General features: G+C 40.6%; 4 protein-coding genes across 9 annotated transcripts in view; 2 read left to right on the plus strand and 2 right to left on the minus strand.

Annotated features, from left to right (window-relative positions):
* The window catches only part of si:ch211-140l13.3, a 51,496-nt gene extending 36,873 nt beyond the window's left edge, over positions 1-14,623 (plus strand). For 2 of the 4 annotated variants that reach the window (XM_035995321.1, XM_035995323.1), the window contains exons 10-15: positions 1-9; positions 3,674-3,877; positions 4,683-4,841; positions 4,944-5,028; positions 6,575-6,695; positions 8,312-8,630. The exon at positions 1-9 is cut by the window's left edge and continues 124 nt beyond it. In XM_035995321.1, coding sequence (XP_035851214.1) covers positions 1-9; positions 3,674-3,877; positions 4,683-4,841; positions 4,944-5,028; positions 6,575-6,695; positions 8,312-8,489 — 756 coding nt within the window. In that variant the 3' untranslated portion in view covers positions 8,490-8,630. Of the gene's footprint in view, positions 10-3,673; positions 3,878-4,682; positions 4,842-4,943; positions 5,029-6,574; positions 6,696-8,311; positions 8,631-14,399 lie in introns of those variants that run through there. The other 2 variants (XM_035995322.1, XM_031313851.2) reach the window with 2 other exon arrangements.
* ttll2 (tubulin tyrosine ligase-like family, member 2) lies at positions 9,205-14,421 on the minus strand. The gene is made up of 4 exons (XM_031313857.2): positions 14,353-14,421; positions 12,645-12,879; positions 10,632-11,992; positions 9,205-9,716 (listed from the first exon to the last, which is right to left on the minus strand). The coding sequence occupies exons 2-4, from the start codon at positions 12,864-12,866 to the stop codon at positions 9,404-9,406; spliced, it is 1,896 nt and encodes a 631-aa protein (XP_031169717.2). The 5' UTR covers positions 12,867-12,879; positions 14,353-14,421; the 3' UTR covers positions 9,205-9,403.
* Positions 14,624-16,160: 1,537 nt separating the features above from the next.
* On the minus strand, positions 16,161-21,888 carry LOC116060343 (astacin-like metalloprotease toxin 5). 2 transcript variants are annotated; one of them, XM_031313863.2, is made up of 12 exons: positions 21,749-21,888; positions 21,620-21,673; positions 21,470-21,532; positions 21,330-21,383; positions 21,196-21,249; positions 21,059-21,105; positions 19,121-19,190; positions 18,919-19,033; positions 18,111-18,283; positions 17,313-17,394; positions 16,355-16,476; positions 16,161-16,227 (listed from the first exon to the last, which is right to left on the minus strand). In XM_031313863.2, exons 1-12 carry the CDS (start codon positions 21,780-21,782, stop codon positions 16,208-16,210), a joined length of 888 nt encoding a protein of 295 aa, XP_031169723.1. In that variant the 5' UTR covers positions 21,783-21,888; the 3' UTR covers positions 16,161-16,207. The 2 variants fall into 2 exon arrangements, with proteins under 2 accessions (XP_031169723.1, XP_031169724.1); XM_031313864.2 differs by lacking the exon at positions 21,470-21,532.
* Positions 21,889-23,973: 2,085 nt separating this feature from the next.
* igf2r (insulin-like growth factor 2 receptor) overlaps positions 23,974-26,458 on the plus strand; it is a 52,847-nt gene continuing 50,362 nt past the window's right edge. The window contains exons 1-2 of one of the 2 annotated variants that reach the window (XM_031313844.2): positions 23,974-24,209; positions 25,855-25,994. In XM_031313844.2, coding sequence (XP_031169704.1) covers positions 24,076-24,209; positions 25,855-25,994 — 274 coding nt within the window. In that variant the 5' untranslated portion in view covers positions 23,974-24,075. The remainder of the gene's footprint in view (positions 24,210-25,854; positions 25,995-26,458) is intronic. The other variant, XM_031313843.2, reaches the window with a different exon arrangement.

Here is a 26,458-nt window from a genome sequence, read left to right on the forward strand (position 1 = left end):
GCAGTCCAGGTCAGTTATTAGTGGGGAAAATGTGGCTTTAGATAGCCATGGATTAGATGTTGGAGAACTGGTACCATCAGTGTTGCAAGTTATATTGCATTTGGCAGATAACGAGCTCTTTAATAGCATTTCAGTCTTTCAAAACAAGGATTTCTTTTTTTTTTTAACCTTTATCCAGGTAAGTCGATTGAGAACAAATTCTCTTATGCAACGACGACCTGTCACATTCACACAGTTCCACATTCATACCTGGAAGCTTCCCAGTACAACCACAGTCTGATCTGCTGGCCACTGAGCAGCTCCACTGGAGCGGTTGGGGGTTAAGGGCCTTGCTCAAGGGCACCTCAGTGGTGGTAATGAGGGAGGGACAAGCGCTGCTCTTTCACTTTCCCCACCCAGATTTTATCCTGTCGGTCTGGGGATTGAACCGACGACCTCCCGGTCACAAGCTCGCTTCTTTTAAAAAAAGATGAAGAGTCTGAAGTTAATGTGACACCTGGACAACTATAGGTTGTTGTTGTAGACGGTGTCATGAATGTAAGGCAGGGTGCTACTGGGAAATGACCTGTCATTATTTGACTAAGGTTGAATATACCTGTATAACTAAAAAAGAATGTTGATGATTCACACTCTGTGACACACAATTTATTTTCCCTGTTAATTACATTGTGATTCTGGAACAGGCTGGGACGAGTTGCTGCCTGTTTTTCTCTGATGCCGCTCACCTGCTTGTCATACTGGAAACGATTACCGTTGCCGCTTTGAACGTTAATGTCAGGAGGCGTGGGAAAAGCAGCTCTTAGAAATTGAACATACCGACGGAGTACTGTACAAACAGTGTTTATGTGTAGGACACGTGAAACAAGGCTGTACAGTAGGTGTCGGTTGTTTTTGAAGCACCTTTAGAGGGTTGCATGGTGCCTGAAAAGAGAAATGGAAAATCTTACCTTATAGTATATTCGCTGACATAATTCAATCTCAGCTTTATTATCTCCTCTTTTACACACAGAGTGATGTTCTAGAGTTACAAAACAACAGCTGCTGGCAATAGACTGAGTCATTTGATATCACAAGGTCTTGGGAAAAGTCTGAGTTAGCGTTTATTCTTGTCAGATCAGAAAGATGTGCCACTTGTTCTCTCAGATGCTCATCACATTTCTGTGCTGAGGTAACCAACTTACCAAAAAAATAAGTTCGTATGTCTCTCAGCATAGCTAAACTAGACCACCACATACACTATGTTGCCAGTTTTTTAGGTACACCTTGCTAAAACGAATGCAGTCCTGCAAAAAATCCTCCTTTCATGAAGGTTATAGTATTCAGTTTTTGTAACTTGTCGATTCATTATGAATATTTTTGAGGCTGCAGTTTGTTGTAGTGTTGAACTGTACTGCATGATACTGACTGAGGTGTGTCTATTGGTTTGTCAACCCAAATTTATATCAATGAGGGTATGCTGAATAACAACAACATCTCTCTATATATTGTGTTTGGTAGATTATTTCTTTGTGGTAACAATGCTTTTTGGTGATAAATCTTATACCGTTGGAAAGCCTGTTTAGTTCCCTTTCAAATGCTGCCCCATTTGTAAGGAACATGAATTTGTGGGATGAGCAGTAGCGCTGAGTATGTGGGTTGCGCCCATGAAAAATTTGCCAAATCCTCTCTGCCAATGCCAAACAGCTTATTCTGCCATTGATTCGTTTGGTGGATTGGATGATTGAAGTTTGAAGAAACAAGACATTTTGGCAATTTAACAATTTATTTATTTCGCAAACAGGAGCTTCAGTAGCGTGTGGAAGAACCATACACAGGCACAACAGCCTGGCACCTCCTCCTCATGCTGGTCACCAGCCTGGTCACACACTGCTGTGGGATGGCATCCCATTCTTCAACCAGCAGTCCTGACCTCAACCCCATTGAACACTTGTGGGATCAGCTTGGGCGTGCTGTTCGTGCCAGAGTGACCAACACAACCACAGTGGCTGACTTGCGACAAATGCTGGTTGAAGAATAGAATGCCATCCCACCTAACATTTGATCAACCGTACCTCGCCATTGCGAGGCTTCAAACAGGATGTTCTCAGACGGAAGTGGCCACTGAGCTTAGAGTGTCACAGAGTGTCATCAGCAGGTTGCAACAGAGATATAGAGAGACTGGAAGAGTCACAGAAAGGCATAGAAGTGGACGCCCATTGGCCACATCCCACACTGATGACCGCTTTATTGTGAACAGTGCCCTGCGGAACCGGATGATGAATGCCACTCAACTCCAGGCACCTTTAAGGGAGGTGAGAGGCACCAAAGTGTCACGTCAGACCATTCAAAACCGTTTACATCAGCGTGGTCTGCGTGCTAGATGACCTACAAGGGTACCTGACCACACCACCAGGCACAGGCGTCATCATCTTGCTGGACGAGGGACCAGTGGGCCTCAGTGCTGTTCTCTGATGAAAGCCGATTCACGTTGAGAATGATGGCCGCCAATGATGTTGGAGACGTCAAGGAGAGCGCTATGCATCAGCCACTGTTGTCACCAGACGACCCTTTGGTGGTGGTGGTGTTACAGTGTGGGCAGGTGTGTCTAGTCAATACAAAACTGCCCTACACTTTCTGAATGGTACAGTGACAAGCCCATACTACCTGAATAACATCATTAATCCATTAATTGTGCCCCTGCATGAACAACACAGGCCTAATTTCCTCTTCATGGGCGACAATGCTCCAGCTCGTCGAGGTTGCATCATTAGGGAACGGCTGCTGGAGACTGGGGTACCTCAAATGGAGTGGCCTGGGCTTTCTCCAGACCTGAATCCCATAGAAAACCTATGGGATCAGCTGAGTTGCCGTGTTGAGGCCCGTAACTCTGTACCCCAGAGCCTCAATGACCTGAGGACCGCCCTTCAAGAAGAGTGGGATGCCATGCTCGACTCGTGGACAGCATGAGACGTCGTTGTCAAGCTGTAATTGATGCTCAAGGGCACATGACAAGTTATTGAGACATTGACATTTTTTGTTATGGTATACGCACCACTGTTGTTGGCTTTTGTTTCAATACATTTTTTGAGATGAGGAAATCAGCATTGCATGCTTCTACTTAAATGCACTACTTGCATGATATAATACCACTGTAGCTTGAACTTTTTACATTTTCCATAAATTTCACCCAAAAGCCAGATATCCCTAACTTTTTGTGAGTAGTGTATATATCATGATTATGTTTCAGCTGAAAAAGAAAATGAAGTATTTGCCATGTTAAATAAATGAATGCTATAATAAAAGCATACACCAATTCTATAATTTAGCATTTTGAACCCAAACTTAGTGGTGAAGAGGACGAGTGTCGCACTGTGACATGCTAAAAAATTAAAATAGTTTAACTAAGTAGTTCCGGGAACTTTAGTTTATCTGTACCGGGGCGGTTTTGGAATAACGCACCATAGCTGTCACTTTTGATTTGACTTCATTTAGCTTGAAACTATTTGCTGTTTTTCCTGATTGAAACTCTTGTCATCAGGTGTGATGCAGAGCGGTTAAACACAGCATGGCGTAAATCTGTACAAACATTTGTGAACACACTCCCACTTTAAGTCAACACATGCGTCATACAGAGCTATGTCTACAGGGTTGTGTGTGTGTGTGTGTGCGTGTGCGTGTGCGTGTGTGTGCGCAGGCCCTCAGGCAGCAGATGGAAGCACTTCAGCAGCAGTTCAAGCAGCGAGAGAGTGATTGGTCTGTAGTTCGATGCCAGCTGGAGGAGGTGATCACAGAAACCTCTGAGCTGAGGAAGAACCTTACAGTTACTCCACATTGCTGCCCAGTGGCCGGCCGATGCACTGCACAAACACAAACTGTACACCAGGAGGGACAGACAGAGGTAAAATATAGGCCTACTTCATGGTCTTTATCATATCAACATGGAATCTTCCCTATTATATCCGTTTTTTTTCTGCATGATTTACCTTGAATTATTGTTCCCTTTCAATATAGTTTATACAAAGCAGACATCATTTTATTGTAAAGAAGTACAGTCAATGCATCAAGCTCCATGTAACAAAAGTCTTCGCTTAATACCGTCTTAATATTTTTTGTTAATAAACATGTCCTCAAACTCTCAAAGCTACCGGCCCATTAGTCCATTTCATTTTTACTGCTGTGTAAATCTTGTTGGTATCAAATTATTCAAGCATACAATACACTGTTAAGTGGTTTTTAAGCACCCCGGCCATAATTTATGAGGACAGACAATAGATGGTGTCAAAGCACTGACTGAGCTCATTACATGTTTATGCAGTGCAAGTCGATATGCTCCCTGTGCCAGTTCTGTCACTGCCCAAACTTGATTTTACCTTCCCAACCTAAAGGGTTACGTTGAGTTGTCAATAGAATATGTAAAAAAATAAAATAAAATAAAAAAGACATTGAAATTTAAATAAATCAAGTATTCAAGGTCTTTCAGGGATTAATATTATTAATATTTGATTTAAATAATCATAATAATAATAAACTTAATTTCCTATTAAAGATGTACATTTTCTCAACATAATTCAGAAACGAGAAATCAAACGCACGATTACCTGCAGAAGTACGTTGTAGAAATGACTCTAAATCACTGAAATTTTTCATTTGAAAACTGGATGACACTCAACCCCCCCCATGTTGACAACTTTGTACTGACGAAGATCTCTATATCTCCCGAGATGGAGCAGCTTCTCTCTAACGGGTGCAGCCTGGTGACTTTCACTGACGGGACAAGGAAAGTAACTTCTGCAGACCAGAAGACCAAAACGGTCACATTCTTCAATGGAGACATCAAACACATTTTGGATGATGGGAAAGTGGTGAGCTCTGTCACGTTGACCTGATCAAAACTTGCCAAATGATGATGTTAATAGTCATGTCTTTATTTTTCATGTGGATCACTTGTGCATGGCGTGTTGCAGGTGTATTATTATGCTGGTTCACAGACAACGCACACCACCCATCCAAATGGTCTGGAGGTCCTTCACTTCCACAACAAGCAGATTGGTAAGATAGTGACTGACAAATCTACATCTGTTGGAATGTCTTTTTATATTCTTTTATTTTTTTTAAGATTATTTTTTTGGGCATTTTTAGGCCTTTATTTTCACAGGACAGATGAAGACATGAAAGGGGAGAGGGAGGGGGAATGACATGCAGCAAAGAGCCGCAGGTCGGAGTCGAACCCACGGCCGCTGCATTGAGGAGTAAACCCCTACATATGTGCGCCCGCTCCACCAACCAAGCCAACCCGGCCACGTCTTTTTATATTCTATATATTCTATATTCCTCATCCTCAAAGCGACTATATTGATGGATTTTGATTTATTGATTCTTTATTTCCGTGTCATGCACACAAAGTGCCCAACCCTCATGTGTTTATAAGACACCAACATTTCAGTTGCAAAGTACAAACATTACAAAAACATTTCCCCATTACATTATACAAAATTATAAGTTATGTAAAAGCTCATTCTTAGTAGTATTAAGTATTTTTTCTTCTCTCCCAAGCTTGGCAAAAAAAAAATCTGCTTCAAAAAAGGTTCCTTTCTTAAAGCACAACTCAAATGTTTCATAATCATCCAACCAGAGGAAATGATCACAAAGAGAAGTCATTTTAGTTAAAGGTACATACCCTTATGTCCCTGTAAACGGGACAATAAAACAAAAAATTGACCTCAGTACAATGTGTCAAATGACAATGTGAAAAGAACGTGTAAGGGGGCACTCGTAGTGATTAACCAACAGAGAATTAGCTCTCAAATCTGCAGCTCTCCTGGGCTTTACAGAGCTTTATAGTTTGAGCTCATACAGTTTACCTGTCCTGCCCACAACTTAACTGTCTTGGTTCACTCTCACCGCTCTCACAGCGTCATTTGTAGCCGCAGCAGACAGCTGTTGTCAGCCATAAAGTTTCGAAAACCACGCTACCTGCTCAGCAGCAGACGGACGTGGTCAGAGACTAGCTGGCGAACGTAGTGGAGCATTTAGCAGCTAAAGAGACCGATATTTCCCTCAGGAGTTGGTACAGATGAAAAACAGGTCTAAAAGTGAGAGAATATCAGACATAACTGCTGAATGTGTAACTGTTTGTCATATAAACTTTAAAGGTGATGATGTATCAATGTTTTGTTCACAACTTGTTGCCGCTGCCCTAAGTGGCCAAAAAAAAGCAGTTATTGCAGGTTTAAATGGACTGTTTTCAAGATATGATAGAGGAAGAATATTTATGAACATTTTAATTCATACTTGAGTTAAATCTCATTATAAACCTCATTGTATTCATTTCAGGTGAACATTTTGAAGTACTGTTGATTGACTCTGCAAGAGAAAACATCAAAACAAATCTACCTAATCTTTATTATATATTAGATGTATTAGGATTTATTGACAAACTGACAACAGACTGAACCAGTTTAAACATATTTTATTACTGTTGGTTAACATCTCTTACAGAAAATGGAAAAAGGTTTGTGATATGTAATATATACTTGTGAAAATATGACTACAGCTCATAGTCTTTCATTTATAAAAATGTCCCCTTCTGTAACAGAGAAGCGACACCCTGGGGGGAGGAGAGAGATCTTATTTCCAGACCAGACCATCAAGTATTTGGAGACTGACGGCAGCGAGAGGACAATCTTCCCCGATGGCACCATCGTTGACCTCTCATCGTAAGACCGAAGTCACTGCTTTATTTCAGGGTTAGCTTCAGGGTGTCTGCAGGGTCACAAAGTCAGTGGAACCCAGGAGGACTAGCTGTCATTACAGTGGCAAGTAGCAGGTTTCTTCATAAATAAACTATGTCAGTACACCATGAGGTAATCAGAAAGAACTTGACTTTAAAGGTGCTCTAAGCGATGTTGGGTGACGTTACTTCGTGTTGACGTTCGAAGCATTGTCAAACAAGCTCGCTCCTCATCCCGTCCCCTCCCCCTCCCTTCCGCGCACTAACCCCCCAACCCCCACCCCCAAATCCTTCTTGTCGGTTATTGGCTGGAACACTTGGCTGTTTGTTATGTTTGGTGGTGCAGGTTGGCGCAGTTTGTTATTGTTGCCGTTTGTAGAGCCTGGGCTGTCTACAGAGAACGCGTTTTTTTACAGTGTGTTCAGGGGACAGGCAGCTAGCGGATAGTGAGGAGATGTTTGCTGTATGTGACAAAACATGTTGTAGCCTAAAAAATGCATCATATCACTTAGAGCACCTTTAAACCTTTAACATATGATGGAAGAATCATCTTACTCCACACTATCTGACAGTAAAATGTTCTGTATTCCATAAGCTATATGATTTTTACACTAAGTGAAATATCCAAACCTCAAGTCTCTGTGTTTTTTATGTCTTCACCATTCCATAAATTGTCTTGTGCATCATTTTATACACACATTTTACCAGAATTCCTCCTTCCATATATGGTATGTTTGGAAACTTTGGGCTCTCCGCTACAATTTAAAATAAGTCTGTGGGTTTGAACAAAGTTTGGCTACATTGCATGAGAGTGTAATGAATTACCCCCACCCTCTCTGGCCCATGAAAAAATTACATCTTTTTATTGGGAAAAGTTCTCTGTCTGACACGTTGGGCCCCACTCAAGCAAAATTGAGAGAAGGAGTCCTGTTTTTAAAGCCTGTATTTGTTTACATTTTTCAAATAGGCACCATTAAAAGTATGCCAAATTAGCTTTTAGCAGTTCCTATTACACCTGAGTACTCATGGATGTACAGACAACTATCACTTTGATTCTGCAGAGAAATGATGAAAGTGAAAGTGATGATTGTCTGGTAAGTTCTGGAGTTTCAAGGAGCATCGTTTTTCAGTGATTTCTTAGCAGACGTTTATGTCATGGACCTTTATTCACAATGAACCTTAGAGATAATATATCCTCGGAAAGTGTAAGTCACACTGAATCTAAAAATGTGTGTGTCATGTCATTTTCAGCAATCAGGTTAACAGGTGTGCCAGCCACTGCTGCAGCTCTAGCTGTTGACGGTGTTGGTGAGCGGGCCAAATCAACTGGCCAAACTCCTGTTGTTTTAAAAATCTATATAAACCTCACCCTTTTACCTCACGCTGTATCTATGTAATAGTTTCTCATGTTTCTCCCTGCATGCCCCCCACCCCCCTTCAGTAAAATGAACACTATCATCAATTAACATCAATGTTTTAACGTTATTTTACTGAAGCATTAAAAAGCATTTGCTAAAATGTTGTTATGTTATTCAAGAAAATGTTCTAAAAAATGTTGTACTGGGCCTAATCGGAGCCTTTCTGGATCATCATCTCTTCCAGGTTAGGTGAGAAGATGGTTGATTTCCCCAGCGGTCAGAAAGAAATCCACACTTCCCAGTTCAAGAGGAGGGAGTATCCTGATGGGACAGTTAAGACTGTCTACCCTGACGGGCGACAGGAAACCAAGTACGCGTCAGGCAGAGTACGCATCAAGGAAAAGGACAAAGTTATCATCTGACATTTTAAATGAATGTATGTGTTCATATGTGTGACTGTAAGACGGAGAGTTGTGTGTGTGTGTGTGTGTGTGTGTGTGTGTGTGTGTGTGTTGCTGTGAGGAAATACTTTTAGTGGATTAGAGATATTCTCACATTGTAGATTTAAAGGTGCCGTAGGTAGGATTGCGAAGATCCAGGACTTATCCAACAAATTTGAACGTTGACAACTTCTCAGTCCCTCCCCCCTTTCTGCTAAAGCCCAAAACGGTCTCCTAAGCCCCTCCCCCAACAAGGGAGAATGAATGCGTGTGCGTGAGCAGTGATTGACACGCAATTAGACCCCCCTCCCCCCCAGGAACAGGGAGTGGTGGATTTTTGCAAATCGCAGTACAGGCTGTAGGTGGTACCGGAGGAGCCATATTTTTTAATTACCTACTTCATGTAGTTCTACTGGAACATAGGGTCAGTTTCAGCAAATATGACAGAAAGTTTTATAAGGCTTACCTACTGCACCTTTAACTTTGTATTTTACTCTCATGTAGCAACTAAGTAATTCATTATTATTTATTTACTAATCATTTAAAAAAAAAACTGTTTAACAAGCGATATTACACAATAATGATTCAATATAATTATGACTACTAGCCAAGACGCTAAAACTGTCACGGTAACTGCGTCTGGCTGGTTTTTGCAGTGAGGCTCATTCACATAGAAAGAGGCTAATATTGCGACAAATTTGATCGAGATTTGACGCTATATAAATAAAAAGATGCACAATCCTTTTGTGATTTTTGTCCTGGGAAAATATGTTGGCATACAGAAGAGATTTCCATTTCCATTTTTTTTGTTTAGATGTACAGAATCTGAAAAAACACTCTAAGGAAAAACAAGTCAGGGCTTAGCAACAAATCCAGAAAGAAAGAAAAATGCCACTCTAAGTGGGTTTGAAGAACTGACTGAGCAATGGAGGTTCCTTTGGCCCCCACAACAATGAATCAAAGTCTTCTTCGCCATCTTTCTTCAACTCCTCCTCTTCTCTCCTCAACTTCCTGCCTGATGTAGCCAACTGAGCAGTGACCCTGTGGAGCTCCTGTATGACTATCTTGACATCCAGTTCATGCTGCGAGGCCCTCAGAGTGGCTGTATTAAATGGGAACGTCCGTATAAAGTCTCCAACTCTGAGCGGAGGAATATGTTGTCTGTTTAGTGCTGTTGTTCTCTCCATCTTTACTGGTCGGTGACTCCCACTGTGAAACATTCACAACATTTGTTTACGCTATATGAATGGTTGCAATTGGGTGGTATTTTTGCTCAATTATTTTTTTACCACTTTCAAGCCATAAAATGTAGTTTTTAAACATAATGCACAAACCTTTGTCTTTGGCCAAGCTTCCAAACAACATTTAAAGGTCCCATGGCATGAAAATTTCACTTTGAGGTTTTTTAAAATTAATATGCATTCCCCCAGCCTGCCTATGGTCCCCCAGTGGCTAGAAATGGTGATAGGTGTAAACCGAGCCCTGGGTATCCTGCTCTGCCTTTGAGAAAATGAAAGCTCAGATGGGCCGATCTGGAATCTTCTCCTTATGACGTCATAAGGGGAAAGGTTACCTCCCCTTTCTCTGCTTTGCCCGCCCAGAGAATTTGGCCCACCCATGAGAGAGAGACATCATGGCTTTCAAACGAGCAAAGTGGCAGTTGGTCAAGGCCACACCCCCACTCTCCACCTTGCCCCCCCTCTCTCCTCCTCAATAGCTACAGACACATACTAAGGAAAGCTCATTGTGGGACTGGCTCTAGTGGCTGTAATTCTGCACCAAGGCTGAATTTCGGGAAAGAGACTTCAGATACAGTATTAGGGGACCACTAAGGTCTATATAAAAGAGACTTCAGATACAGTATTAGGGGACCACTAAGGCCTATATAAAAGCATCCAAAGAGCACCATGTCATGGGACCTTTAAGTCAAGAAAAACTAAAAGTTGTCACTGAAACGAAGAATGATGTAATAATAATGATGATTTTAATACATTAATGCATACTTGATTGAAATGTCTCCTAAATTCAGGTGACAATCTTCCCTGTAGACAAGCATTAGTAATGCTACATGTTGCATTCAAACAACAATACATCTAAATTACAATTGTCTAGTACTGTACATACCTGTAAATGTTCGGAAGCTTTGACCGTCTGAATCCCAGCCCCCTGTGTGGGATATCACGTATCGAAGAGGAAACGTCTGTCTCTCTTGCGAGCTCCATCTCAACTTCTATTTCAGTGTCGTCACGGTCTGTAACCTCAGACACGTGAGGACTCCTGTTGTCCGCCAGCCACGGTGCAAGAGCTGGACACGTCTGTCTGTTTACCACTGACACTTTTGTCCTTGAATGTGGGCTGAGTATCAGGTTTAGGGTCTTCCTGTCGGTGCGGGTTTTGTTGGCTGTGGTGTCAACTATTCTGCCCCTGGATGCATGTGTCTCGTCTAAGTTGACAAGGGGAAGGTGCCTTTGGTAGTCGGCTACAAAAGCATGTTGTCTGGACTGCCTTTGGCTCATCTTTTCAAGCGTTTTTATCAAAGGGAGTGTCTGTGGGGACGGGCTACCAGTCCTTCGCTTCTGAAATTTGGTTTCTTTAAACTTTGACAACACAGGTATTGAAACATGTGAGGGGTGGTTAGCATGGAAACAAGGCTGCGTGTACCCTCGTCTCTGATAGGCCTTCTCTCTCAAGCTGTCAGTCAACGTATAGTTCATCAAATCAATCAGATCGCTGATTAGCCCTTTCTTCACTGTAATATCTGCTTGGCAGTCCAGAGTCAACGCAGGGCTGTAGTTAACCTCCAGAAGCCAAGGTTTGAACTTGACGTCAATCAGGATGTCGAAGCCAAACAGCTCCACACAGTTTGGACAGGAGGGGACGGAGGGAGCGATGGTGAGCAGGGTCAGAGTGACGATGCTGTTGATCCTCTGCCACAAAAGAAGCTCGTTGATGTCTTGGCTGTGGAGAAAATGCCTGAACTTGCTCATGGTCCACTTGCATCCTTGGCCTACTCTCTCCTTTTCGGTTTTGTAGAAGGGACCAAACTTATTGATGCTGGTGTTGGTGAGATGAGCGTACAGGTTATGCAGCGATGACAGGTTGTACTTCTCGGTGGCGAAACGCACCAGGCCTTCTTGATGAACGTAAACAGTCAGTGGATGAAAGCTCTTCACACACGCGTAGATCCTTAGGTCAAACTTGTAGCCGGAGATCAGCAGAGGGTTACTGACGTACCTCTGTACGATCACAGAGCAGTCGTAGACCAAGTCCTTAATGTCCTCAAAGATGAAGATCCCTCTGCCTCTGGAGAGATCCACAGGCTTACATATCCAGTAGGCCGACGGCCCTCTGGTCAGGCGCAGTTTGTTGTATTCAGACAGGAAGCGGGTGTAGTCGTTGGGGAGGATGAAGGCGGTGGGACTAAAGTCGTAGAGAGCTGACCCAAACGTGGCTCTCATTCTCCTCAGGTTGCGTGCCAAGCAGTCCTTCCAAAAGAAATACAAAATCATTCTTTTAGAGTGATTATTTAAACTTTAAAAAGAACAATCCCTTTCCTAGCCGAGTTCTGTTTGGCAACTTTCTAGGTTTGGAACGAGACAAAACGGAACGAGAAAAGTACATAGAAAAGTGAAAGACTTTGCACAGCAGCATTATTTAGTCGAGTGATTAATAAATGAAAAAAGGGCTAGCTGCACACCAACAGTCAGCCCTAGACCTACTTTTTACATTTATATAGAAAGAAAAAAATACTTGTGTGTTTTTGCAAATGTGCTTTGATAAACACTGTAAAAATGTTTTCTTATGCAGTACTTCAAATGCTGACATGCATGTAATCTAGAGCGGAGTTTTAGGTATACACGCTTTTCACATTTTTTATTATAAAACAGATTGACTTTCAACAGAAGGATATTTATATATCAATTTAGATTAATGCAATAACAAATCGTAGCCATAGTATATTCATAAAACAGATTCTTCTTTTGGCAATACTTCCTTAGTAATTTATCCTTTATTAAGTCTTGACACCTCGTAATAGAAAGTACAAACACACGGATTATTCTGGCGTCGATCATCACCGAAAACTCTTAGCATTTCTTTTACACACAAAGTTAACGCAATATGTCAGATCAACCTCACCTTGCGTGTGATGCCAACAGTTTTGGGATGGTGGTTGAGCCGCTGCCATGGCAACAGGTTGTGATATTCTGAGTTGCGAAATGCAGAGCCCCGCCAGTAGAGGTTCCAGTCTTCCTCCTCGCATTTTTCTTGGTCGTATTCCTCCCATCCTCGCTCCAGAAGCACCTCCCTCACCACCTCTGGACCTCTGTCATGCAGCCTGAACACCAGTGACGCAGCCATGCAGCATCGTAAACTGTAGATGCAGCAGAGATATCGAAGAGAAACGTGGACCTTTGATCACTGATAAGCTTTCAAAAGGTACTGCATGAGATGAATTTGAGTCAAAAATCACACTCCTTCTCGGAGTCATAACTCAGTCAAATCTTACCACCCAGACATGAAAACACATATTGATATCATTCAGTGTGACTTACATTTCCCGAGGATGTCATTATCTCCAATACACGAATAAACGTTCGTAGAAATCATCATATAAAAAAGATGCTTCAGAACTTGCCTGAGGATCATCATATGTTTACGTTTTCTTCAGTATCATATTAAACCAGTGATGGGGCACCCTGCTAGTTCACCTGGTAGAGCACACGCCCCATCTACCAAGGCTCAGTCCTTACCTGAGCGGCCCGGGGTTCAATTCCAACGCGTGGCCCTTTGCTGCATGTCCTCCCCCCCTCTCTCCTACTTTCTTGTCTTAATATGTCCTATCCAATAAAGGCAATACAAACCCGAAAATAATCTTTAAAAAAAATGAATACAGTGATATTCATCTATACATCTATGGGTATATACAAACAGGAACAGCTAACAGCAAATTTGGAATACTCATTGTGCAAATGTGGCAAAATGTAAACAAATATACACTACCGGTCAAAAGTTTAGGGTCACTTAGAAATTTCCATTCCACTCCATTACAGACAGAATACCAGCTGAGATCAGTTGCATTGTTTTTTTTAATCAGGGCAGCAGTTTTCAGATTACATTATGTGCTTACATAATTGTAAAAGGGTTCTCGACTGTTGTAGAAAGAAGTGGCTGATCTTTAATGTAATATCTACATTGCCCATTATCAGCAACCATTCATCCAATGTTCCAAAGGCCCATTCTGTTTACTAATCTGATATCATTTTAAAAGGCTAACTGAGAAAACATTGGAGAGCCCTTTTGCAATTATGTAAGCACATAATGTAATCTGAAAACTGCTGCCCTGGTTAAAAATACAATGAAACCGATCTCAGCTGGTATTCTGTCTGTAATGGAGTGGAATGGAAATTTCTAAGTGACCCCAAACTTTTGACCGGTAGTGTATGCTCCAAAAACTGGACTCAAGGAGAATACCAGTACCTTCCAGCACAGGGTTAAAATCACCCCACCTCCCCTGAGAGAAAATAAATCCCGTCTGAATGGGGCTAATGGCAGTAATGTCGAGCTACTTTTTTCAAATATACAGTTCAACAGTTCATCTCCTCGCTGGTCTTACAGCACCTTGTTTGTGTGTGAGCTAACGTGGTAAATCAGAGAAGCCCAAACACTAACAACCAGACACTTCAGAGCTTTTTTACAATGAAAATTATTCATTTATCAATGAAACACTAAAACATACAATAGTACAGTACAATACTAGAATGTTAGTCAGGAACTTCCCATTCCTTAAATGTCAATAATACTCAAATTAGGAATTCCCAATGTTGAAAAATGTGAATTGTCTTACCTTTGAATGCTGATAGCATTAGCTAATAGTCTTGTCCTTTCTGCCAGGTAAATGAAAGGTAGAGTGGGAGAGACTCTTTCACAGTGTACAGTAGACAGGCTGTGGCTCCTCCTACAGACTAAACAAACCGACCCACTGCTGCTACGGTCAACCAGGTCTGTGCTGCCGCTTATTGTACAGAACAATGGTTGTTATATGAATGAGTGCCTGCTGTTAGCTCTGTATTGTTGTTGTATGCCTGCTGTTATTATAGAGGTAAACTGTTGTAGTCATTTAATTCTGAGGAATGTTATACAGTCCCGTCATCAAAGTAATGGAGTATGAATGGGAATTCAAAGAGGATAAGAATAAAGAAATGCTAAAGGCACAAAAAAGGTCAGTGTATTTTAGCTTTGGATATTACCTGCTTGGGTTCAAATACATTTAGTGGCTGCTGCACTAATTAGCCCGAATGTATGCAACCACTCCAAGTTCAGAGTCTGTCAAGAGTCAAAAATATCAGTTTCACAAAAAGTATGGAAGTCCTGAGAGACAGGAGAAAAAAAAATTAATTTATCCATTTTCTAAACCTAAATTTTTTTTTTTTTACTTTTAACAGGTGAGTTTTTGCCAGGCTTATTTTTCTAAGCCCCACCCCTCACAAACCAGTCTTACCGTGCGTTCATGGACATCGGAAAAACGCTTTTCCGAGTGAAAACGTCATCATTCACGTCCCTTCCTGTGGGAATCCGAGGTGGGAAACTCGGGCCAGATTTTGCTAACCGAGTTTCCCAGTTGGTGACGCGTTGTTGACAACTGACGTTTGATGTCAGCGACTTTGGTTCACTGAACATATTTCAATGACAAAGTGTTTATTGTGGACAAACGCCTCTGAGAAACATACACAGACATAACATGTTTCAAATTATTCATAAATAGGCCTATGTATAAAAAAAACAAAAAACAAACATTATCCATGTCCTTTCCCGTTCGTTATCCTGCAGATAACACAAACACCTGACGATGTGCTCTTTGTATGCTCGCTTAAGAAAACAGCAGCAAATTATTGTGGCCTCCATGTTTTCACACACCTGATGCTCTAGGTTACGGCCAACAGTTGGTGGCAGTCATGCAACAAGTTGTTATGCCAAACGCCAATATAACAGAAGAAGAACACGCATCCCGACCATCCTAACCATGTGAATGCTGGTAGTCGGAAAAATAACGTAATCACGGGGGCGGTCCCTGTCATTCCGAGGTGACATGAACGCGCCATTAGGGTTTGTTGTTGTAATACTGATTTCAGCCACACGAGGCTAAAGTGCACCATTGCTCCATGCTCTAAATACGACTAAACTCTTCCAGGTGAGTTTTCATATGTCCATGCATTCTAAACCAGGGTACCTTTGCATGTTATGCAATATTACTGTCTTGACATTTTCAAAGTTTTTTAAAATCAGCGCTAGACACGTGTAAATGAGCCTAAAAAAAAACAAAACATTTTAAGTCAAATCAATAGCAAACAAAAATAGCTCAGACTTAAATCACCAGAATTCTTTCCTCTTGCCGCTCAGGGCTCTCATCTAGAGGCATTTTGATATTAAAAAAATCACCCCAAAGAGTTAAGACATGTAACGAGATAGAAAAAATAACTATCACAGTTTAGGTGTAAATGATAAGTGTTAAAATTTGGTCCAGAGTCAGACCTGCCACTTTTGCTCAGCTTCTGTTCACAGAGCAGACCATTTATCATTGGGTGTTACACACATATAGGGTTTAATTTGATGTACTTAGGCAAACAGGTACATTTAAAGAAGGAACAAACCGAGCAGTATTTGTTATTTTTATTAAATCATAGCAAATGCAGTCAGCCAGCCTACTCATGTTTTCCCTTTTCTGCAAAAAGAAATGTCTTAGCGTTATTGGAATACGTTGCTTAAATTGAAACATGCAGTTTGAGCCATTTACATTGTTAGAACATACAGTACTTATGAGATGACAAATGTAGTGAGGAAATTGTTACCACATCCGTAGAGTTTGTTGAGTTTCAGTATATCCAGGTTGGAGAGATGTGTTCTCTGACCTATGACCACTTCCTTCTGCCTTGACAACACCGTCGGACTCCCATCTACACTGAAAAAATACCTGCAGCAACAGAATACTCGCTAAATGTGTGCATGTGTAATTGAATCCATGGGTAAATCTGATCTAACAGTAGGGGGTGGGGGGGGGGGGAACCCACTGATCAGCCACTTCAAACTGTAGATCTTCAATATTAACCCTGACAGTTCACACACGTAACGTTAGGCTTATCGCCGTGGTAACGTTAGTTGTAGTGGGTGCATTTCTATCCAACAAGCTATTAAACAAGCTAGGTAATGTTACATTATATTACACTAACATAGCGAACTTTTTGTCATAACTAATTCATTAATTACTCAGCATCATTTCTATTTGAGAAAAGAACAACTTCATCCGATGTTTAATGTGAATAAAATAGCCTTGAACCGCCTACTTACTATAGTAAGTAGCTACATTCCTGTCACTACCGATGTGACTGAGTCTAGTGCAGATCCTAACGTACAGCAGGCAGTGGACCAAACCACTGTGAGGCAAGGGAGGGGGAACTCAAAATGTTTCTAAACTTAAAAAGCATTTTTTGGGGTTTGTATTGTTTTACTACTTACAGATATTTTAAGTATACATCATTATATAATTTACAATACAGCATTGTTTTAATGACATTTCTAGGGGGGGGGGGACAACCCTTAGAGGGGGGGGGGGGGGCCTGACCCCCTGACCCCCCTGGGATTTACGCCCTTGATTGAATCACACACACACAGCACTTCCAAGTTATTATTTAACTAAGCAGTTACAGATGAAAGCTGTCCATGATTAGCCACTGAGGACAAAAATCAATTCAAACATTTGAAACCATTTTTTCTTTATGTAGGAGAAAGAAATTATGGGTTAGGACTTACTGTCCATAGTGCATTATGGATTCGGGGTCATAAGGCAGGTTCTGAGTGTCTCCATTTTTCACCATGAAGTTATTTTCTCTCCCTTTAAATAAAATCAGATAAATTTATCATGCTTTGGCCTTTTATAGACATGCAGAAAAAAATACAGTTTGTCCAAATGTTTCATACCAATCTTTAAAATCTAAACACACATCTGGGTTTAATTTGTGTGTCTTTGAAAGTTAAGCCATCTAAAAAGAAGAACATTAACTTGCATAGTAGCCTTAACCTAAACACATGATGTGTCAGTACTGAGTGTGCTGCCCCAAAAAATAAATAAATAGCAATTTTAAGTAGATATAGTCCGATACCTGAACTTTAATTATCGGCCGGTACCGAATACCGATCTGATACCAGTGTGTCATATTTACAGCTGTATATTACTATCCTTGTATGGATGTTATGATTGCTGTCATCGTTGTACGGCCTGCTCAGGTTGAACTCTTATAAAACATGAACAAGTATGGCGTAGAACTTTTTATTATCCAGTTTGACAGCCATAACGGAAAAAGCAAAAAAAAAAAAAAAAAACTTTTAAGAAAGATTTTCTTTGGGTCTACATTGCGTGGTATCGGAGCATAAACTTGAGTACTCCCCGATACCAGCATTTTAGGCAGTATCGGAGGCTTTTCCGATACTGGTACCAGAACATCTCTAGTTTTAAGTCTGTAGAATGTACAAACAACTTGGTGACAGATAGTGGGGTTTTTTTTCAAACAGGGACTTACGATTGAAAAAGTTAGCCAGTAAAGCGTTTACCTGGTATGATGCTCTGCCACTGCACGCTGATGTATTGATCGCGGTCCTCGCGGGTGTGTTCATGATGCAGCCCCAGAGCATGAATGATCTCATGGCAGAGATTGCCCAGGCTACATGACTTGCCGTAATACAGCGTCTGGACACCTCCCTGACAACCAACATAGGACGAACAGCTAGAGAGACAAACAGAAGCCAGTAAGATAACAATCGGGACACAAATGACAAAAAAAAAAAGGCATTTTTCTCTTACCTCGGGTGATATCTAGCCATTTAGTAAGTATTATCTGCACAAATATTGAGATCTCAATCAACCTAATAGGTGATTGAGAAACCAATCAAAATTTGAAGTCACCAACATTTTGGAATAGCCTAATTCCAGACCTATATGAAGCAATTAAAATAAGTACTTGCTGTCCCTCCTTAAGTGGGTTTTAGAATTGATCTTACATTTCCAACCTTAAGTGCCATATAAACCTGATTGTTCTCTTATGTAGATGCCAAAGATCTTAGTAAATTTTATCAGCTTATCTTGATTTTACTTGAATTCTCTATTATTATTTTACATTACAGGAGTTGGTTTTATTATACAATCAATCCATTTAAAATAAAATGATTGGTGTTAATTAGCTGCCCTATGTGAAACACTAGTAATTTGGATTTTAAAAAGTGCTCCATGAAGAAAGTGAAGAAAATTGTGATTTCGAAGAAATATAAAATTATAAATCAAAAAAGGTTCTGCATGGCTAGATACCTCGAGAGAAAAGGTGTAATTTGGTTGAACTGATCGTTTCACAGAAACATTTCTCACCCACTGCCACTTGTGATCAGGAGGGAGTTCGACTCTGTGGTGCATTGTATGAAGCGAATGCAGGTGACATCTGATATCATCTTGAAGGCATTGAGGATGTTCGACTCTTGTTGAGCTGTTGGGAGTGAAAACACAGAAACCGTTTCGTCACCATAATAGCAGCAGTCACGCATTTGATCTGGTTACAACCACAACAACCCACCCAGCTCATTGCTGATGGTGTAAGGTACGATGGCGTCCGGCCAGATGCTCTCCACAGCATTCCTGTCATCCTGTCAGTTTAGACAGTCACAACATGTAGGTGTTATTACCAGTTGGACACAAACTCAGACTTTTAAAGTCCCCCTCCAGACATGTTTTAAAGCAGGGATGTCCAAACTTTTTTAAAAGAGTGCCAGATTTGATAATGTGTAGATGCCTGGGGGCCAATGTTCCCTTCTGACTTTTTTTTTTATTAAACAATAAAAGTTACATACAAATGCACTGATCTATAACTATTTTACTTTTTTTTTTTTTTAAATGGCAATGTAACCAAATTAACTCAGTGTGGACAAATCTAAAAAAATAAAATTTCAACAACTTTTACATCTGTAGTCAGATAACTAAACATACTGTATGGAATACCTTAAACTTAAGTAAATATCTTAACCTCATGTTCATTTTAAACATGACTTATGATGAGTAATGCAAAGTGTGTTAACATTTAAGCTTACAACATTTAAGCTTACAACATATGACTCTCTTGTCCTTCACAAACCGAGGCTGCGGGCCGTATGAAATCTGGCTGTGGGCCGTGATTAGCCCCCGGGCCGCACTTTGGACATGCCTGTTTTAAAGTATATAGAAATACTGGGCTGCGATTAATATTTTTCTTTAACGTGGTTTTCCCACATTAAGTGTGCATCAAAGTGACTAGAAATAGATTAAGCCATACATGGAACTTCACGGCGGGTTCAGACTGGAGGCGGAAGCGCTCGCGATCCGTCCTGAACCCGTCGTCAGTCAGACCCTAGTCTCACACTGCCAGGCCTACCTCCACAGCGCAATGGAAGAAGGTCTGGTTACACCACACATACATTCCAGGTTAGGGCAAAAAAATATATATATAAAAAAACACTCTGGGTTGTTTGCATTTCTTTAAACCAATCGCTATCATCTTTGGTGCTGCTAAGCTCCAGACGCAGTGACTGTGGCTCTGCAAAATAGGAAGGAACTTTTGCATCCCGCAAAAGAAAACACTCATTTAATATTGTATGTGGCGAACTGTTCACACAAGACAGTAACGTTAATTATTTAAAGTAGCTGGATTAATGGCTAAACGCAATTTGCTCTTACCAGTGTATCGGCGCGTGTACTTCGTCTAAAGCAATCCCGCCAATCGGTCCCAAAACGTCCCAGTTACAGGTAGTGACTTCCGTAAAACATATTCTTTGTAAATCTTTACAATCATTCACCTAAGAAACCAAGCAGAACCTGCCTTTTTCTACCATCCAAACTGACTTCAGAAGTTGACAGTTTTAGCGTGCGGCATGCTTGCTCGAGGTTTGGCGTTTCCTCACGCGAACAGAGTTTGAGACCAGCGACACACAGACAGCCGGCGCGTGGCTCAATGTCAGGCTTTAGCCTGGAAATGTACTTTGTTGATCTAGATCCAGACTCCGATAACGAGTCCATTTTGGCACAAAATCAGCAAATAGCAGACGTTATCAGAATGGTAAGTCTAGCTACCGTCTTTTATTTATTTGTTAGTTAGCTTGTAACTGGCAGTGGCTGACAGCAACGGTGACAGGTTTGCTTTTTGAGTATGAAAACCGCTCGAGTAACAAATTTTGCACTGATACAAGTCAGTATAACCAAGGTCAGACATTTTAGGGGACATAATTATAGGAAACACATTTAAGTGGAGGGGTACAGGGCTACATTTCTACATACACCACATTTCTAGGCCTTTAGTGCCAACATTTCGAAAACATTCTAGTTTAACAAATCATACAAGCCAAATTGTTCATATTTCTTTATTTTCCCCCCCTCACGTTTGAAATATTTCTTCCGGTCTTAAAAAATTACCATGTTACGCAGCTTTCTTCCAGCCATGTGGAGAGAAAAATAAATAAAAAAAAAAAAAGTCCTCCCATCTTACCGACATCAACATGTCTCCCTCATTGACAGCCATGTCTCCTTGAAGCTCTATTGACAGGATAATAAATTTAAAAATAAAAACAGTTGTACATTGTATCCATTAAATTATTGTTTTGATGTATAACATTTCAAGTTTACCTTCTAAGGTTTCTGCACCATGTCGCTGTGGCCCCAGCACTACAGTAACCACACCTACAGAAATCTAGTAAGTTAATCACATTGTTTTATACACAAAATTAAACGTAAAATCTTAAAAACAGATAAGCGCCAACCTGTTGCAGGACTACCGGTAGTCACATGGGTGTTATTTGAGGGGACGACACTAACTGAAAAACAGAAATGCAGTGAAATTTCTTTAGTAACAAATTAATTTATAGTTATTTTTGCATGTTCAGATTGTATTAAAGTCTACCTTTTAAAGCTTCTGTAGTGGATGGTTTTGACACACCAAGCATAGAAGTGACAGTACCATTATCTACGGAAAACAGAGAATTCCTCATCAATAATTTGTATGTTTTAGCAAATGTAAAAAGAAAAAAGAATCAATCCAGTAAACACCAACCTGGCGCATGACTGGTGGCCTCCTGGGTTGGATGTATGGGAACACCGCCAACAACTACACAAAAAGAAAAGAGTAAATAATCTTTTTTTTTTTTAGAAGAATATATAGTTTGAATGCTTAAGTTTGTACCTGTCATCACACAGACGAAAATTAAAAGCCACATAATGCAACACCACACAATCTCAACAAAGAAAGAAGCTGTGAACCCAAACGCCTCTGCTGGCTTTCTAACAGAGATCAACAGCTGGGATCACTTCACAGTAATTAAGACCTTTCAGATTCATATTCTTTCTCTATACACTTTCCACCCTCTTCCTTTTAAAGACTATGTTTAAACACTGTACAAAAAGTTTGATTGTTTTTATTGTTTATAAATGTGTCTCATACATTCAGAAATGTTCAAAACTGTTTTCTGATAATCTTGTTGTGAGAGAACAGTGAGCTGCAAAAGCCATATTGGTCTCACAATGCTCAAAAAATAGATGTTTAGGAGGGAAATGTTGGTGGTCTAAGGCAGTGGTTCCCAACCTGGGGTCCGGGGACCCCTAAGGGGGGCGGCAAAGATCACAGGGGGGGACGCAAGTCTTTATCTGGCTTGAGGTTGAGGTAAAAAAAAAATATTTGCACATGTTAAACAAATTATGATAATACACTAGAATATATAATGTATACAAAAGTCTGTATAAAAACTATATATTTTTGTTCTCGCTTAAACTTGTAGGCAGGCTACTTAGTAGGCCAAACCTCCGGGACCTCTTAACCTGGGACCCTTGCTGTCATCAGTCAGCTGTTAGCTGCTATCATCCTCGTTTTTCCTGCCGCCACGGCATCACTATTTTATGAACGAAACATGGCGGAGAAACGTAAAAGTGCTGATAACTCCTCTGTATTAAAAAAGAAAGTAAAGGAAAGTTACCTCAACTTCGGTTTCGGAGGGGGGGCTCAGCTTTTCTTAGACATAAGTAGGGGGGGCGCCAAGGAAAAAAGGTTGGGAACCACTGGTCTAAGGCAGTAGTTTCTCAAAGTGGGTTCCAGGGACCCCTAGGGGTCCTTGAGGGGGTTCCAGGGATCCCCAGCAAAACATCTAAAAGCAAAAGTCCTATCAGGTGGGGGACCCTGGGATGAAAACGTACCAAATGAGGGTCTAAGGGGTCCTTGACATGAAAAAGTTTGGGAAGAACTGGCTCACGGGCTCTAAGATTCTCTGAGTTTAGATGAAGACCTCAAATAGAAAGAAAGAAAATACATCAAAAAGGACCCTGACAGCTCTTGAGGAGCTTTTTAAGTAGAAATTTAGGAAATTAATGAATGTAAAAAGGGTGTTTGGAAAGCAAACATGTCTTGAAAAAATTAACAGTAAAAGATTTTTCAGCAACAGAGAAAATTCCTCAAAAAGCCAACACTGTTTAGACAGCTGGCCCTGAATATGCAGTCTTCTCAGTGATGGGTGAGAGTTTTTGTGGTGGTTCAACATGGCCTCTAGAGGGCGCAATAGGACAACTTGGCTCTCAATTTGTGTGTTTTTCGCCAGCAAATCTACCAGCCAATTGCATATTTTACCAGCATTTGGCTGGTAAATGGTGCTAATTTTGAACCTTGTGTATATATATCTATATATATAGATATATATAGATATATCTATATATATCTATATATATAATGTGACAGAATGTGTGACTATTTTGGTCATGGGTTTCATATACTATATTGACTGGCCTACTAATACTGAAAAACAAAATCTATATGTTTCTACATTTATAATTATTATTTATCAATGGTCTAATTTGTGTCAGTTTAGGGGTCTTTCACGTGGAAAAAGTTTCTGAACCACTGCTCAATGTGACAGCTCTTTCAGATGTCTTCTGATTCTAACTTGAACTGACATCACTAATATATCAGAAACGTGTATTTAAAAGAGGACGAAATAACAAACATATGGAGATGCAGCCACAACTGTATGTCACAACAACTTAAAGGGATAAGAGAATTTGGTCTTGCCCTGGGACACTTCGACTAAAGGAATGAACTGCAAATCCTGTGATCCTGTGTGACAGCCACCTCCACTCCAGTGAATTAGCACTGCACTATATGTTAAGGGACTCATAAGAGATAGATATTTACAAAGAATAGTCAACAAATTTGGACCAGAGGCTGAAATATCCTGACTTTTGGTGTCATGTCCAGGTCAATTCCATAAGCTACATTTCCTTAAAGTACTCAATAGTGTTGTTCGTTAGGTTACCCTGACTCCCCTCCATACTATCTTGCCATAAAGCTGATTGAGATAACCAGGATTCCCACAGACATGAAGGCGGCATCAGTCAGCATCATGAGAGTCATATGATGTCCTGTCATGTGGTGCATTCACTTCCTACTGATTCGCTCCACCGCAGATGGTAGACTCTGCCGTATCATGTCGTCTTAGTTAGGCTCCACAACTATCTACCACATTAAACATGTTATTTCAGTGTAAATCTAATCGTTGCTCGCCTCTGAAGCTGGTTCTTTGGTTTGTGGCGTATCTGGGTTGTTTGTCGGTTCGGTCCGGAGCGAAGGCGGACAGCAGCCCGTGGTACCAGGACCTCTGCAGGTAACGTCAACGTTATAGCTAACAAACACACCTCCGGCTGAAACACTGCAGCTATGAACAGAACAAATTACAAAGTTCCATCCTCGTATGCAGTTTAACGTCACACAGATCGTCAAGCTAACGTTAACCCTTATGTTTAGAAATATGTTGGTTGGTGATTTATTTGCTTATTATAGACATGCTTCGGTTTTACACGAGCTCTTGATATAATATGAATGGCTCCTGTTAAATGTGGCTTATAAACAAACAGTCAGCTCTTTGTTTCAGTTTCAATATCAACTTTTACATTCTTACATTTAGCCTACAGCTCTCGGGTGTAAGCTAGCTAACCTATCGATTAAAAATAATAGTTGCCTTGTTTGTAAAAACGTGCTGCTTGATGAAGTTTTAACCAGCTAACGTACTGTTAAATTACAAGAGATTCAAATTGCCTCCAAATTGTTTCGAGCCAAAGCAGTTGTGAAGGGTTATATATTGTTGTTTCTATCAAGCTAAAATGTCGCTGACGAAATAGGTGCTAACGTTAGCTTGTTAGATGACAGTTCTCATGTACGTGAGAACTGTCAACTAACAAGCTAACAACTAACAAGCTAACGCAAAATGTTAGCAGCGTTAAATGACCAGAGAAGGAACATATCTCTCCATAAAGCAGCCATAAAAGAGACAGCAACACCGTGTAACTTATGTCATAGCTAAAATAAAGATTACAAGCAGTTGTCTGACCTCCAGGTACTGGAGTTCTGTTCAGGCAGCTGCTGTTTAGCTAAATATTGACACAGCAATAAGGCAGAAATGATAACCAAATTCAGGCTTGCAGCATGTTATTTCCTTGGAAACTACGTAGAAAATAATTCATGGGTGACGAGACAAAGCATAAACAATTAACAAAGAACACATAAAAGACAAAAATGCAAGACACAAGGGATCAAACTATCAAGTATGGTCGTCATTGATCAAACAATGAATCGTTTGATCTATAAATTGTCAGAAAATAATGAAAAATACACATCCCAGTTTCCTAAAACACAAGTAGACATCTTTCAGTTGATTGTTTGTGACCAACACTTGTTACTACATGAGACAAAGAGCAGCAGCAAATCCACACAACTGAGAAGCGAAAAATACAATACTAAGTACTACTAAGTATTTTGGCATTTTTTCTTGAAAAATTATTTCAGTGATTATACAATTATCCAAACAGTTAAATATTTTTTATGTCAATTAGCTATTTGATGACAGGCATTTGCTGCTACAGCTTATTGCATTTTTTTCTTTATTATATTTTTGTAAATTGAATATTTTGGGGGGTTTTGTTGGAAAAAACAAACAATTTGAAGACGTCACAGTCAAGAAAATTGTGATGTGCGTCATTCTCTAGTTTCAGAAATTGTAAGACTAAACATTTAATTTATTGATCAGATATGATGTAATACTCATAGATAGGTTCCTCCCCATCAATACCATTGTAGACAGCTCTGCAAATCAATTAAAAGGAAAAGGTCGGGACTGAAATTGATCCGAGGCTGGGAGGGCTGAGACCTAATGTGCGTCTCGTATAGTCCAACTATGTGCAACGCCTAAATGTTTTTCTTTAATTTTTACTCTTCCTTCTTTATTTAATCTCTTTTTATTTCTTGTGTTGCAGTTATAAATGGGAGGCCATAGACCAGGATAATAAAGTGAGCTACACGCTAAAGCTCTGTGAGTCTTCACCACCAACCAGCTGTGGCCCCGCCACCGCTGTCTGCGCCCGGAACCTCGCCAGCAAAGCAGACCAGTCTGTCGGTGAGTACAGCCCACTGGTGTACACTGGCACACAGTTAAGGTTTCGCAGTTACATAAGACATCTCTTATCAGCCAGGTGTGATGGCATCATCGCAGTCTGCTGAAGAGATAATGAATAAACATCATACAAAAGCAACAAATGGAAATAGGTTGATTGTTTGGAAACCGTATTGCGATTTCAAGGGTGAAGGTGAACATGTTGTCAGCTTAGACACCTTTTAAGCCTGAGCACTTCAGCTGCCGTTGCTATGAAAATGAATTATACCTGTGGTTGGCCAAGAGTTAAAGTCAAGAAGTGTCAATTGTTTCTTCTAGTTCGGGAGTTATTCGTCTAAATGAGAGGCTAGTTCAGAGCTGTTTTGCAGTTTGGGTGTAAAGCCAGTTAACCTTGTGTCGTCTTCCTACTGAGGAATGTCACAATAGTTTTACTCTTTGCCAGCTGGTGTCTGGCACACTTTCCAAGA

The sequence above is a fragment of the Sander lucioperca genome, chromosome 19 (assembly GCF_008315115.2).
Source record: "Sander lucioperca isolate FBNREF2018 chromosome 19, SLUC_FBN_1.2, whole genome shotgun sequence".
Lineage (NCBI taxonomy): Eukaryota > Metazoa > Chordata > Actinopteri > Perciformes > Percidae > Sander > Sander lucioperca.